At 50.1% G+C, this 15,274-nt stretch overlaps 1 protein-coding gene across 2 annotated transcripts in view; it reads left to right on the top strand.

Annotated features, from left to right (window-relative positions):
• Positions 1-2,202: 2,202 nt before the first annotated feature.
• Positions 2,203-15,274, top strand: part of Ccdc93 (coiled-coil domain containing 93) — a 75,074-nt gene continuing 62,002 nt past the window's right edge. For both annotated transcript variants that reach the window (XM_028893932.2, XM_028893931.2), the window contains exons 1-5: positions 2,203-2,403; positions 6,451-6,564; positions 9,029-9,123; positions 11,233-11,344; positions 13,727-13,825. In XM_028893932.2, the coding sequence (XP_028749765.1) occupies positions 2,362-2,403; positions 6,451-6,564; positions 9,029-9,123; positions 11,233-11,344; positions 13,727-13,825 (462 nt within the window). In that variant the 5' untranslated portion in view covers positions 2,203-2,361. The remainder of the gene's footprint in view (positions 2,404-6,450; positions 6,565-9,028; positions 9,124-11,232; positions 11,345-13,726; positions 13,826-15,274) is intronic.

The following is a 15,274-nucleotide window of genomic DNA, read 5'->3' as shown; positions in this document are numbered from 1 at the left end:
TGCCTCCTCAGCAGGGGAATACAAGCACACCACCACTTCTAGCTTTAACCTCTAGATTCTGGGGATCATTCTCAGACCTTCATGCTTGCAAAGCAATCACTTTACAGACTGGGCTCTGTCTCCAGTCAGCTCATGAAGTTCTTAAGGCTCTTCCTACCTCTGTGTGCCCTGGGTCCAGAGAAGCCACTGTTCTGTTTGGATAAACCCCAAAGTACAAAGTGTGAAGTTCTCCAAGGACACATATTTACTTAATGTCAGTTCTTAAGACTTCAGGGATATGAGCTGTATTCGTCAGTGTTTTGCAGAGTAACAACTTATAGAATGAATCTCTGTCTGAATGACTTACAGGCTGCAGTCCAGCTAATCCAACAAAGTCCAAGAATCCAGTAGTTGCTCAGTCCACAAGGCTGGATGTCTCAGCTGGTCTTCAGTATGTGCTGGAGTACCAAAGCATGCTCTAATGTCGGTGAAAGAACGTGTGTGCTAGCAAGGCAAGGGCAAGCAGGCAAAGAGCAAAAGCTTCTTCTTCTACATCCTTCCAGAAGGTATGGCCCAGATTAAAGGCATGTCTTCCTGCCTCAAGACCCAGGTCAAAGGCATCCTGCCTCAAAGGTCTGGACTAGAAGTGGATTCACCTACTTCACACCAATCAAATGGTCTCCTACAGGTGGGCCCTCCATTTCTGGATTGTAGTTCATTCCAGATGTGGTCAAGCTGACAACCAAGAACAGTCATCACAGAAGCTGGAGAGATAGCTTAGTGGCTACGAGCTCTTACTGCTCTTGCAGGAGACCTAGGTTTGATTCCCAGCAGCCACAGGGTAGCTCACAACTATCGGTAACCCATGTTCCAGGGGTTCTCATACCCTTGGACTTCTGCAAATACCAGGAATGCACAAGGTGTGCAGGCAGAACAGCCATACACCTGAAATAAAATAAGTAAACCTAAAGAAATATTGAAGCATCCGAGATATAAAGAGGAAGAGAAGCAAACACAAAACCCCTTTAATCACAAGGAGCACACGCTTTTACAGTCCTCTCCCCTCACACCCCTGTAAAAACCTCTCCTACAGCAAACAAGTTCAAGACACTTCTGCCTCCATCTCTTAAAACAAGAAAATAAGCTGGGAAGCCGTTATGGAGCGGTGCTGGGCTGGTGGGAAAAGGGACAACTCTTTTACATAGCTGCCATCCTCCGGGACAGACAAGGGGTACATTACCAAAGTGATGCAGCAGCTAATATCCCGTGAGCACGGGACTCTGAATCCTGCAAAGTACTTCCTCCAGAAAGACTCAGGACCTCGGGATGGGATGGCGTGGGGGATTATTATCCCAAACAAAGTTTCCTGGAATTAAGATGCAGAGGAAGGGAGGCAACAGACCTAAATAATCTCTTTTAGGGGACTCTGTCCCAGGGTCTGTATATTGATAACATGCACAAGAGCGTTTTAAACATGGCTGGAACTGGGCCTCAGCTACATAAAGCAAGTGCATCTGGGCGGTTGCTGACTCGGGAGCCGGGAGCTTCCAAAGCAAGGCTTGGAGAGACCCGAACTAGAGCATCAGAACTTGCCAGAAAGGAAAGGAAGGGGAGGGGAGGGAGGGGAGGGGAGGGGAGGGGAGAGGAGGGGAGGGGATCTTAGAAAACCTCAAGATATGGGAAATACCTTTTAAGCTCTTTGGAGGCCAAGAAACTAGAGAAGGGTCCTTGAGAGGGGATGGGAACAGTTACAGAACACAGTAACCCTGGAAAGGAGGAATCCCGGAGGTGGAAGGATAGAAGGGGATGGGTCAATGATATGGACGTTCAAGTCAAACTAGGGATTATGAAAATGCCTTAAGGAAATCTGCGACTTTGTAAACTGACTTTTAAATAAAATAGAATTGGGCCTGGTGACCTATACCTATAATCTCATTATGTGGGGTGTGGAAGCAGGAGGATCTTAAGGTCATCCTTAGCTATACAGCAAATGCTAAGCCAGGCTGGCTAAGGCACTGTCTCAAGAAAATGAAAGAAGAAAAGAAAAAAAATTAGAATATTTTTAAGGAAAAAAATTAGAAAAGAAAAAAAAATTGAGAAAGAAAAAGTAGCCTGGGCGGACTCCTGAGCTCAGTACCGCCCCTGAGGGGAGGACCGGTTACTCAGGGCCCCGCCCCGCCCAGCGGCTCCTTCTGCCCTTGCGCAGGCGCAGTGGTACAGCGCTTCCGCCCTAGTGCGCATGCTCCGCGGGGCCACGGTTCTCCGACCGGCTGGGGTAGTGTCAGCTCCAGTGAAGGAAGTTTCCGCTTTGCACCCCACCCCGGACCACAGTTCTCTTGTAGGACCGGCTTCCCTCCGGCTCCACATCAGCGCATCCGGATCATGGGGTTACCCAAGGGGCCGGAGGGCCAGGGGCTCCCCGAGGTGAGGACCTCTGTCCCTGACACCCTGGGGTTGCTGGAGAGAGAGGGCCGAGCCCGGGGCGGCGGGCAGGGACCGGCTTGGGAGGCGGCGGGGACACTGTGTGGGTTGCTCAGACGTGTCTGCCCCGAGGCGGGCCCTGGGTACCCTGGAGGGACAGCTGACTGGTCCCCCGGCGTGCAAGGGCGCAGCGTGTTGCTGGGTGCAAACTTAAAGGTCCCTGGGTCCTCTGGGTTCAGGGGGGAAGAGCCAGATCCCTGCCCAGATGCAGCCTCCCACATCACGAGGTCCCCGGGAGTCCCTGTCTCGGGCTGTCTGGGAGTCCCTCACGTTGCGAGCCAGATTGGCTCCCCGAGGCCAAGACTGCTGCGCTCAGGAGTCTCAGCAGTCACGAGACGTTCAGTGGGACTGTCCTGTCCCCGGCTGTGCGGAGGGCGGTGACCTTGGGACACAAGTCTCCTCCTGCTGGGGTCCAGGTGGCCAGCCTCTCATTCCCTTTTGTCGACAAGGAATGCCACCTTCCCAGCTTGTAGACCCCCCGCGCCCCGGGAGGATGGAGGAAGTTTGGGAGCCGTGCGCACATCGGGGTGGTGGCAGAGTTGAGGACACCCTCTCCTGTGGTGCCCTGTGCCTGGACAGGAAGACTGAGGCTTGTACTAAAGAGGGACGACCTCTCTATGTGTGGCGTGGTTGTAGTCAAGCACTCAGTACTCCTTCGATCCTAGGGACAGGATTTCCACGCTTGCTCGGAATGAAAGCTCAACTTTCCTCTTGGGGCCACCGTTAGAGCTTGGCTACCGGATTTCCAGTTGCTTTACTCAAAGCCCAGAGCTCAATGAAGAGTCCCAGTTTCCAGAGAGAAATAGGGAACACCCCTGCTGCACCCGGGCCCCTTTCTAAGGTTGGGTTTGGCAGAAGTGTGCCTGGTTCTCTGACACTGTGCCTAGTACCCATGATATTCGCCTGCACCGATCTTGCCTCCCTGTGCCCCTCACAAATCCTTCTGTTTCAATTCATCCTACTCATTACAGAGTCACTGTGTTCTGTGCTCAGGTCAGGATATAGTAGTGGAAGGGCTGACGTGATCATCAGTTGTCACAAACCCTGCGTTAGGTAAAATTTCATGTTGTGTGTTGTTCTGATTTTACGGGGGATTGTGAAAAGTGGGATCTGCACTGTAATATTTCAAGTTTTCTTGGTCACTTGATCTCTCTCTCTCTTTCTCTCTCTTTCTCTCTCTCTCTCTCTCTCTCTCTCTCTCTCTCTCTCTCTCTCTCTCTGTGTGTGTGTGTGTGTGTTGGAATGCATATGTGAACATGTGTGTGGAGGGCAGGATACAGCCTCCCTTGTCATCCTCAAGAACACTGAAAACCTCCTTTGACACAGAGAAACAGAGTCTCATTGGCCTGGAGCTCACCAGATAGGCTAGATTGATTGGCCAGTGAGTCCCAGGGATCCTTCAGTCCCTGGGATTACAAGTGCACACCACCATGTCTGGCATGTTTATGTGGGTTCTGGGGTTTGAACTCAGATCCTCATGTGGGTGAGGCAAGCACTTTACCAACTGAGTTATTATTCTAGCACTAAGGCCTGGGCCTTCTGCTATAGAGTCCTGTCCAGGCTTCCAGTTCTACCTTAAATCCCTCAAATTAGTGGGTGTTTTTCTAAAACTAGTAAGCAAACCACTTTTATGAGTTTACTTGACTCTTCATGGACCGCAGGAGGCTGGGCCTGGCTTGTTGCTCTTTTCTAGTCTGGTCTACATAGAGAGTTCCAGACTCACCAGGGTGGCATTCATAGTAAGCCCCTGTCTCGAAAAAGAAAAAGCAAAACACAGGGAAAACAAAACAATGCCTGTATTATACAGTGTGTACATAGGTATACATTTAAGAAAAAAAAAATGGCCTTGTGTCCTAAAAACTATAGCACAAGGAAAAATTTTAAAAGATCCAAATAATGAGGGTTCATGGTAGAGTGCTTGCTTAGCATGCTTGAGCCCTGAGTTATAATCCCAGCAAAGCAAAAATTAGGTGGTGGTGCATGCCTGTATCTCAGCACTGGGTGGTGGTGCATGCCTGTATCTCAGCACTGGATGGTGGTGCATGCCTGTATCTCAGCACTGGGTGGTGGAGCATGCCTGTATCTCAGCACTGGATGGTGGTGCATGCCTGTATCTCAGCACTGGGTGGTGGAGCATGCCTGTATCTCAGCACTGGGTGGTGGTGTATGCCTGTATCTCAGCACTGGGTGGTGGAGCATGCCTGTATCTCAGCACTGGGTGGTGGAGCATGCCTGTGATCTCAGCTGTGGATGGTGGAGCATGCCTGTATCTCAGCAATGGGTGGTGGTGCATGCCTGTGATCTCAGCACTGGGTGGTGGTGCATGCCTGTATCTCAGCACTGGGTGGTGGAGCATGACTGTATCTCGCACTGGTGATGAGCATGCTGTATCTCAGCACTGGGTGGTGGAGCATGCCTGTATCTCAGCACTGGGTGGTGGTGCATGCCTGTATCTCAGCACTGGGTGGTGGTGCATGCCTGTCAGCACTGGGTGGTGGAGCATGCCTGTGATCTCAGCACTGGATGGTGGTGCATGCCTGTATCTCAGCACTGGATGGTGGTGCATGCCTGTATTTCAGAACTGGGGAGGGAAGAGAATCAGAAATTCAGTGTCATTGTCCTCAACTGTATGGCAAGTTCAAGGCCACCTCAGGTACATGAGACCCTGTCTTAAAAGATAAAACAACATTCCCATCACCTGGCTCTCACTAATCCAGTTAATTGATGCCATTCAGTTTTTAAGCCCTTTTGTGTATATATGAAAGAAAGAATGATAGCTCGACCCTTCTTCTAGCTTCTGTGAGCCATAGTTGGAGCAGGACAGTTGGGAGTTTATTTAGCCTGGTTTAAGGGCTCACAGTGCTCATTCATCTTCTTCAGTGCTCTGGTTATAGATCCATTTATTTTTACTTATGTATATGTCTGTGTGCCTTCCTGTGCAAGTGAATTTGGGAACCTATAAAGGCCAGAGGAGGGTATCAGATACCCTGGAGATGAGTTCAGGTGGTTATGAGCTGCCTGGTGTGGGCTAGAGGAACTGAACATGGGTCCTCTAGAAGAGCAGTATGTTCCCTTAACCACTGACCTATCTCTGTGGCTATCCGTGTTCTGGGTTTAGTAACCGGATGCATTAGCCAGTGTGGTGGTTGTTTATGTCTTCAAGAAACGATGGTCTTTTGTTTTCTGTGTATCGGCCCATGACCCCATCCCATTTTGTTTCAGTGCTAATGGGTAAAGTGAATTTGGAATCTAATATGCCCACTCAGTGTCTTGTGCCAAAACCTAGCTCACTGGTTCTCTTGCAGAAAATACAGTTCTACATTCTGGGGAGAGTGGACAGAGGCCTCAGCCATCCCCTTGGGTAGGCAGCCTGCGGGAGTGCTGTACACATGAGTTGAGGTGGGAGATGGTCCTTCTGGGAGGTAGTGTCCTCTTCTTGGCAGTATCTTCATGACACGTGATGGCTGACTACTTGAGGGATCCCTATTTTATTTGTGTGTGTGTGTGTGGGTGTGTGTGTGTGTGTGTATGTGGTATCTACACATGTCTGTGCACGTATGTATGGATGTCCACATGTGTGTGAGTGCATGTGTATGTGCGGATGTGTAACTACATGTAGAGGCCTGAGGCTGACATCAGGCTTCTTCCTCCATCAGTCTCTACCTTATTCATTGAGGCAAGGCCTCCCCGTTGAACCCAGAGCTCACCAGTTGGGCTAGGCTGGGTACTAATAGCTAGTTGTGGTCTTTGCAGTCCTTCTAAGTGTGGAACCACTTAGAAGGTGGGTCACCGTGCCTGCCCAGCCTTTGCCTGCCTTCTGAGGAGCTGAACTCCGGCCCTTGTGCTAATGTGGCGAGTGCTCCTTCTGCTGAGCCACCTTAGGGATTCGGCCGCCGTCACCACTCTTGGCAATGTGTCTGTGGCACTGGAAGGATCGATCTCGTTTCCATCGAGATGGCCTTTACCAGTCACACATCCCTTTTGTTCTAGGTGGAAACGAGAGAAGATGAAGAACAAAATGTCAAGTTGACTGAGATTCTGGAGCTCCTGGTCGCAGCCGGGTATTTCAGAGCAAGAATCAAAGGCTTGTCTCCCTTTGACAAGGTAAGAGAAAGCCTTGCTGACCAGGAGGCTATTCCTCAGAGGACAGCATGGTTAACCAAGGAAGTGGAGGGTGAAGTGATTGTGTTTTTACTTCCTCTGTACCCGTGACTCCATTCCTTCCAAGCCAGACTCCTCATGGATGTACTCAGACTTCCTGTTCAAAGAGAATTATAAGTCAGTAGATGCAATGGGATCCTTTTTCTGTACACAGTGTTTTAGGAAACGTAAAAATCAAAAGAACTATTTCCTCAGGCTGAGGGGATGGCTCAGTCAGTCAGTAAAATGCTTGCTGGGAAAGCGTGGGGACCTGACTTGGATCCCCAGAACCCATGTTTTTTTTTTTTTTTTTTTTTTTTTTTTTTTTTTTTTTTTTTTTAAAGCCAGGCATGGTGGCATGCTTGTAATCCCAGTCCTGGGGAAGTGGAGATAGGCAGGTCCCTGGGGCTCCCTGGCCTAGTCGGCTGAGCCAAACTGATGAGTTCTAGGACAGTGAGAGACCCTGTCTCAACTAGTGGACCTGCGGCCTCTATATGTGTCATGTATGTGTTTATGTACACATGCACACATGAACACTGCTCACACCCAAGGAACTTTCTCTTTTGACGAGCATGCAGTTTGGGTGGGAATATAAAGTATACGTAGACAATAAACCCGAGTTCATACTTATCCTGAACCACACACTTAGAAACAATGGCAGCTATTCTGTAGATGGCAGCTGCTATGTTTACAGGAGGGAGCTTCACCATGGGGTGGAATCTTAAAGATTTACTTTATTTTCAATTGAGTGCACATGTGTGTTAGTGTGTACAGGTGCCTGTGGAGGCTGGAAGAGGGCACTGGATCTTCTGGAACTGGAGTTACAGTGTGGGTGTTGGGAACCAAACTCAAGTTCTCTGCAAGAGCAGCAGGCACTGTTAACCACTGAGCCGTCTCTCTAGCCCTGGGATGGTGTTTTTTAAATTAAGAGAACTGTGAATAGTTATCATGCATAGGACATAGTACGAGGTGTTGAGGACACGGTGATAAACAATAGCCCTTCGTTCAAAGATCTCCACTGCTACAAGTGAACTGATCGGCAGGGGATACCAAGTAGATTGTGCTCCTCAAGCATCTGGGACCAATGGCAAGGCAGGCCAGGAAACCTTTGGAAATAGAGCTGCATGCTCCTGCTCCGGGGTGTTGCCCTCCTCCTGTTTGCAGCAGAACCCACAAGGGATGTTTTGTAAGAAGCATGTCCAGACCTCTTCTGTTGCATTTCTGCTTAGTCAGGTCTGCGCTGGGGACCTGGAAATGTGTATTTTATTGTACATCTCAGCTTTAAATAAGGAGCCAGAGAATGTCAGCCTTGCTGCCCATGTGGCCAGTCGGTAAAACACTTAATCCCTCTGTCTGGCACTCAGAAGCTGGGCTAAGAAATCTCCCCTTGGTGTGCAAGTGTGAGGATCTGAGTTCAGTCTCCAGAACACATGTCAAAAGCTAGCCGTGGTGATGGGCAGGTGTACTCCCAGCACCTGGGAGATGGGGGATCCCAGGACTCCCTGGCTATGTGAGCTCCAGGTTCAGTGAGACCCCGTCTCCAAAACTTCAGGCATAGAACAACAGAGGACATCTGGTGTCTCTCTGACCTCTATATGCCCATGAACAGGTGAATAGACACATACACACACACATACACACACACACACACACACACACACACAAAACCTATCACATACAAACAGGTGAACAGACATACACACACACACACAAACACACCTAACACACACAAACACACCTAACACACACACACACACAGAAATCTCTGATCACATAATGTGTGGCCCTTCCCTTGGAAGAGGATGAGGATCAGTGAGTGAAAAGACCATTTCATGATGACAGTCAGCTTCTCAGTGACACTGGCAGCACTTGGAGTGCTCAGTAACCACACAGGGCCAGCAGCTTCTGTAGCACACGGTGTAGGGATGGACATTGCCACCACGGCAGAAGCGTTTACAGAAGTGCTGGTTGGTGAATGGTGGGTCAGGAGACTCATGCCCTCTAGAGATTTATTATTTGGCGGGCTGTGGAGGTAGCTGTCAGTGAAGTGTTATATATGCATGACGACCTAAGTTCAACCCCCAGAATCCACATAAAAATCTGGGTGTGGTGGGCACCTGTCATCCCAGCACTGGAGACATGGAGACAGGGCTCCCTGGCCAGCCAGCCTAATCAAATTAGCCAGTTCCAGGCTGGTGAGAGACTCTGTCTCGATAAACAAGGTTTACAGCATCTGAGGATCGATACCAGTGTTTGGTGTCTGACCTCCACATGCACGCACACACACATGAACACATGTGCATGCACACCAGATATTTACAGTTTTGTGTCCTTACTGAGTCTGTGTGAACTGTCCTGGAATTCAGTTCCCACCCTGCACTTCTCTTCTTGAGGGGTTCGTGAGAAACAGCATTCTCCTTTCTTGCAGGTAGTAGGAGGGATGACGTGGTGTATCACCACTTGCAACTTTGATGTGGATGTGGACTTGCTCTTTCAGGAAAACTCTACGATCGGTCAAAAAATGTAAGTTCCCAGCGTTTGCCATAGAAAGATCTAATGAGAGGGAGGAGGGGCCTTATGGTGGAGGTGGCGTGTACATGTTTATATGCACACTCTTTTTCATTTCTTGTGCTATAAAGCTCTATTTAATCTGGTGTGTGTGTGTGTGTTGTGTGTGTGTGTGTGTGTAAGCAAGCGAGGGGATGAGCTCTGGTTCCTCAAGCACTATCTACCTTTTTAAAAACAGGCTCTCTCGCTGGCTTGGAACTTGCCAAGTAGGCTGGGTTGACAGGCCAGTGTGTCTGTCCCAAGGGACTGCTGTCTACCCTCTCCAGTGCTGGGATTACAGTGTATCACCATGCCTGACTTCCTTTCCCCCTGGGTTTTAGGGTTAAACTCAGGTCCTGGGGCTCTCAAGACATTCCCTTCATTTACTCTCTGAGTCATCTCCCCAGCCCAAGCTTCAGTTTTCTAACCCACTAGCATTGTGGTTTCTCCTGGTTTCTAAGTATGCAGAGTAGACATTTTAACATCTCTATTTGACCTTCCACCTCCAGCTACCACCCTAACATTACCTTCAAAATGATAAGGGCATAATGTTTATGATAATATAAATTTTTAATGTTATCATAATTAATTTTCTATGATTTATATGCATGTAGATTCTTACATGTATAATCATTTTTATAGTAATTATTAGATACAGGAATGAAATTAGAAAAAAAAAAAAAAGAAAATGCAGTCTTCTTGACCTAATAGCACTTAAAGGTTTGTGTGTATATAAGTTTGCATGTGTGCGTGTGTGCATGCTCTGTGTGTGTGTGTGTGTGTGTGTGTGTGTGTGTGTGTGTAGATCAGAAGATAACTTGAGGGAGTCAGTTTCTCCTCCCACCATTTAGGTCCCAGGGATTGAACTCAGGTTGTCAGGCCTACTGGCAAGTTTCTTAACTCACTGGCCACCTTGCCAGTGTGAATGGTACTGTTTAAAGGAGAAACCTGAAAGAGCCTCTTCGTTAATCCTGTCAATAGATATTCATCAAGTCCGTATGAATATGTCTGCGGGTCAGACATTATTCTTTGGGAACACTAAGGAGACGTGCCTCTTCAAAGGCCAAAGGTTGGCTGTGTGCTGTGGAAGTCTCAGCCTCTAGATGTGAAGCGACCAAATGGTCCTTTTGCAAGCTACAGCTTTGGGGCCCACTAGAGGGCGCAGCACCCCTCCCGCTGAAGAAGATGCTACTAAAGAACAGCACAGCACGATGGTGTGCTGATCATAAAGACCCACACTGAGCCGGGACCCAGAACCAGCAGAGCTGCTGGTCTCCATTGGCTCAGTGTAGAGTCTGGGTAGGTGATCCCCAGCACCACAGGCAATAGAGCGTGGTGGCACACGCCTGTAACCAGCACCAGCACCCAGGTGGAGGCAGGAGCATCAGCCTTGTCTGCTTAGCAAGTTTGAGGCCAGCCTGGACTGTATTAGATTTTGCCTTTAAAAAGAAAATGAAGGAAGGAAGGGAGGGAGGGAGGAAAGAAGGAAGGGAGAGGAATAACAAATGATGAGAAGAAGCAGTTTTGAGACCTTACTGTTATGCCCAGATCGAGGGGACCCGCCAAAAGACCACTATAGAGACTGAACCCCATGTGTAAAAGTCAAGAGCCTTTATTTCAAGCTCGGAGTGTGGACTCTGTCTGATGCAGCAGTGAGAGCAGAGAGCCCCGAGCCTGGGCAGGGTGGGGTTTTTATCATAGCAGAGGTTGGGGTGAGGGGATTTCCGGGGTTCAGGACCCTGATTGGCTGACATTTGTCTAGGGGTATAGGAATGTTTGGGATGTCAGGTACTTCCCCTTAGATGTTGGTCCATCCCTGGGTGGGGTCAGCTCATAGCTTCTCCTGGATCCCAGTGTTGCCTGCCAGTAAGCCTGTCACAGAAGCTGTGTCTGGTCCTCTTAAGCCTGCCATGGCACTTGTGTGGTCAAGCTGTTTTAGGGCCCCCCCCACACACACATACTTACATGCATGCAGCTGAATTACGCTTATCCTGTGCCGAGGTTTCTTCAGAGGACTGCCTAAACTTCAGAGATGTCTTTACAGCTACTCAGTGTGTCACTCTGGTTGTTTTTTTTTCTGGACAGAGCTCTTTCAGAAAAGATTGTCTCGGTTCTGCCAAGGATGAAGTGCCCCCATCAGCTGGAGCCCCACCAGATCCAGGGCATGGACTTTATTCACATATTCCCTGTTGTGCAGGTGAGGCCTTCTCTGTGGATTCCTGTCTTCGGAACTAAGAGTTTCCGGAGCACAGCTGGCAGCCCAGCCTGGACCCCGGGTGCAGTGAGTGTGGGACGCATGTGGTGTGGCACAGTTGACTGGGATTCTGGTCATCATCCTTAAAAGGCAGCTGGTGTGCCATGGACCACAGTTCCACACTGGCCTCTGCTACAGTCTCTGAATGCTCCCATCAGATGCTTTTCTATTTCTTTTCAGCTGTGTGTGTGTGTGTATGTGTGTGTGTGTGTGTGTGTGGTCAGTGCACATATGTTAGTGCATCAGTGTGGAATTACACATGTGTGGGGGCATACAAGTGTGTGTAAGTGTCCGTGTGTGTGCATGCACATGAGTGTATGCAGATGAGCCAGTGGACAGTGTTGGGCATTGATCATTAGGTATCTGCTTGCCAAGTAGACTAGACCAGCTGACTAAGGCATGTCTTTTTCTCCCACCCTGGATCCGAGTCTGTGAAAGTAGATCCTCTGTGGGAGTGCTAGGGGAGTCATGGTAGAAAGTGACTGTTTAGGAGGTTCCCTCCACTATCTCTGACAGTGGGAACTCTTGAACAGGTTCTCTGAGAGGCTCCTGGGATGCAGCCTTCTTTACCTTCTCTAGCGGAGCACACTCTCTGTGGTCCATCAAAGAGCATGTCCTCAGATGGAATAGAAACAGGCATGAAAGGTCAGGATCGGGGTCCAGTGATCCACCCACCAGGAGGTAGAGATGAACTGACATGAGCACTCCATGGTCAGTTCAGTTTTTGTTTGTTTGTTTGGTTGGTTGGTTTTTTGGATTTTTGAGACAGGGCTTCTCTGCATAACCTGGAACTCACTCTGTAGACCAGGCTGGCCTCGAACTCACAGAGATCCACCTGCCTCTGCCTCCGGAGTGCTGGGATTAAAGGCGTGCACCACCACACCTGGCTACATGGTTAGCTTTCATCTTCAATCTGACACAGCCTAGAACCACGGTGGAGGGGGTGGAGGGGACTGGAACGTGTAGATCAGCTTGGCCCGTGGGTTGTCTGCGAGGACTGTCTCGATTGCCATAACTGGTATGGGAAAACCCAGCCTGAAGCGAGCACCATCCATCCCTGGTTTGGCTCCCCGGACTCTGTGAACATAGAGAAAGCCAGCTGAACAGGAGGTGGGCGTGCATTCCTCTCTGCTCTTGACCGTGGACAGGAGAGTGACTGTCTGCAGCTCCTGACTGGACTTCCTCACAGCGACGGACTTGTCGCCTGTAACTGTGAGGTGAAGTAGATGTTTCCCCTCCTGCTTTGTTTTTGTAGGGATTTTCCAGCGCAGCAACAGAGAGGAAAGTAGGGCAGACAGCATGTGACCCGGGCCACGGTCCTCGGTGGGAGTAGAGGAGGCTCCAGTTCTTCCTGCCCTGCTTAGGATTTCAGGTGCTCACGGCAGAAACGTGTTCTTCCCAGGTTGTACATGGTGCAGGAGCGTGTCCCGTGGTATATGTAGTGTGTTGTTTTCATGAAGCCAACCTAGTTTGGGCACCTGCTTCCTAATCACGTCCTTTACTAGTGCTGGCTGCCTTCTAAACACGCAGAATTTGAGTTATTGGAATGACTCTGGGATAAAACACTTGTGCGACGCTGAAGGCCTGAATTTGATTCCCAGAACCCACATAAAGATGAAGAAGAGAAATGACTCCACAAAGTTGTTCTCCGACCTCCACATCTGAGCCATGGCATATCTGTGTGCACCCTGCATGCAAGTAATAAAAACAAACAAAAAAAAACCTATAGAATTTCCCCCATTCCTACAGGATTACCTTGTTATGGGCCATATATCTAGGTGTCCAGGCAACTCGACCTGGCCAGGTCATATGCTACGAGCTTGGTAAACCCCGCTACCCCAGATTGCTTTGAGGATGTAGGAGTGCTCTTTGAGGAGGGACTGCCTACGCTGACAAATGGTTCTCTCTTCCAGCGTGCTCTTGAATGATGGGAAGGATGAATGAAGAGCAGGAAGGAGAAGTAGAGGCTCTGTGTGTGCACTGTCCACAGGTGTGTGTGTGTGTGTGTGTGTGTGTGTGTGTGTGTGTGTGTGTGTGTGTACTGTCCACAAGTTGTGTGTGTGTGTTGTGTGTGTGTGTGTGTGTGCACTGTCCACAGGGTGTGTGTGTGGTGGTGTGTGTGTGTGTGTGTGTGTGTGTGTGTGCACTGTCCACAGGGTGTGTGTGTGTGCACTGTCCAGAGGTGTGTGTGTGTGTGTGTGTGTGTGTGTGTGTGTGTGTGTGTATTGTGCATATTTATGTTTGTGCATGTGTTGTGTGACAAAACTTTCCCCGGGGGAGATGCACACATGTGCACTCACCTCACACTCCTCGCTTTCTCCTCAGTGGCTGGTGAAGCGAGCTATAGAAACAAAGGAGGAAATGGGTGACTACATCCGTTCCTATTCTATATCCCAGTTCCAGAAGACCTACAGCCTCCCGGAGGTCAGTACCATGCACCACTTCCTCCCTCCTTCTTCCTTTCTTCCTTTCTTCCTTTCTTCCTTTCTTCCTTTCTTCCTTTCTTCCTTTCTTCCTTCTTCTTTCTTCCTTTCTTCCTTTCTTCCTTTCTTTCTTTCTTTCTCTCTCTCTCTCTCTCTCTCTCTCTCTCTCTCTCTCTCTCTCTTTCTCTCTTTCTCTCTGTCTCTCTCTCCTTCTCTCCTTCTCTCTCTTTTATCTAATTTGTATTGTGTGTGTGTGTGTTTGTGTGTTTACATGAGTGCAAGCGCCTGAGGGAGCCGAAGAAGGCGTGTTCCCTGCAGCCAGAGCTCTAGTAGGTTGTGAGCCACCTGACTTGCACGCTAGGCAGCCGACTGTGTCCTCGAGGAGCAGTGAGAGCTCGTAACCACTGAGCCACTCTCCGGCTTGCTGGGTTTTTTTCTCCTTTTTAATCTTGAATTTCATACCTGTATAAGTAGATACGATCATCTGCTTCCAGCGCCTTCCTACCCGCCCTGGGCGGTCTCTAGCACGTGCCCTCCCACACCCGTGCCTCCTCCTCCCTTACTTTCCATCTCCCACTGGTTCAGTTAGTGCTGCCTGCTGGGACGTTGGCTGGTCTTAGGCAGTAGTCACAGGTGCAGCGGTCACAGGTGCAGTGAGCTCACGGTGCAGCGGTCACAGGTGCAGCGGTCACAGGTGCAGTGAGCTCGTGGGTGCAGTGGTCACAGGTGCAGTGAGCTCATGGGTGCAGCGGTCACAGGTGCAGCGGTCGCAGGTGCAGTGGTCACAGGTGCAGTGAGCTCACAGGTGCAGTGAGCTCACAGGTGCACGTCACAGTGCAGCTCACAGGTGCAGTGGTCACAGGTGCAGCGGTCACAGGTGCAGTGGTCACAGGTGCAGTGAGCTCACAGGTGCAGTGGTCACAGTGGGGGGGGGTCACAGGTGCAGTGAGCTCGGGTGCAGTGGTCACAGTGCAGTGGTCACAGGTGCAGTGCAGAGTGCAGTGAGCTCACGGTGCAGTGGTCACAGGCAGTGGGCAGTGCAGGGTCACAGTGCAGTGGTCACAGGTGCAGTGGTCACAGGATGCCAGTGCAGTGTCACAGGTGCAGCGGTCACAGGTGCAGTGAGCTCACAGGTGCAGTGGTCACAGGTGCAGTGGTCACAGGTGCAGTGGTCACAGGTGCAGTGAGCTCACGGGTGCAGTGGTCACAGGTGCAGTGGTCACAGGTGCAGTGAGCTCAGGGGTGCAGTGGTCACAGGTGCAGTGAGCTCACAGGTGCAGCGGTCACAGGTGCAGTGGTCACAGGTGCAGTGAGCTCACGGGTGCAGTGAGCTCATGGGTGCAGTGGTCACAGGTGCAGTGGTCACAGGTGCAGTGAGCTCACGGTGCAGTGGTCACAGGTGCAGTGGTCACAGGTGCAGTGGTCACGGGTGCAGTGAGCTCATGGGTGC

This window comes from Peromyscus leucopus, chromosome 15 (genome assembly GCF_004664715.2).
Source record: "Peromyscus leucopus breed LL Stock chromosome 15, UCI_PerLeu_2.1, whole genome shotgun sequence".
NCBI lineage: Eukaryota > Metazoa > Chordata > Mammalia > Rodentia > Cricetidae > Peromyscus > Peromyscus leucopus.
Note: the sequence above shows the minus strand (reverse complement) of the source record. Positions and strands in the feature narration are given on the sequence as shown.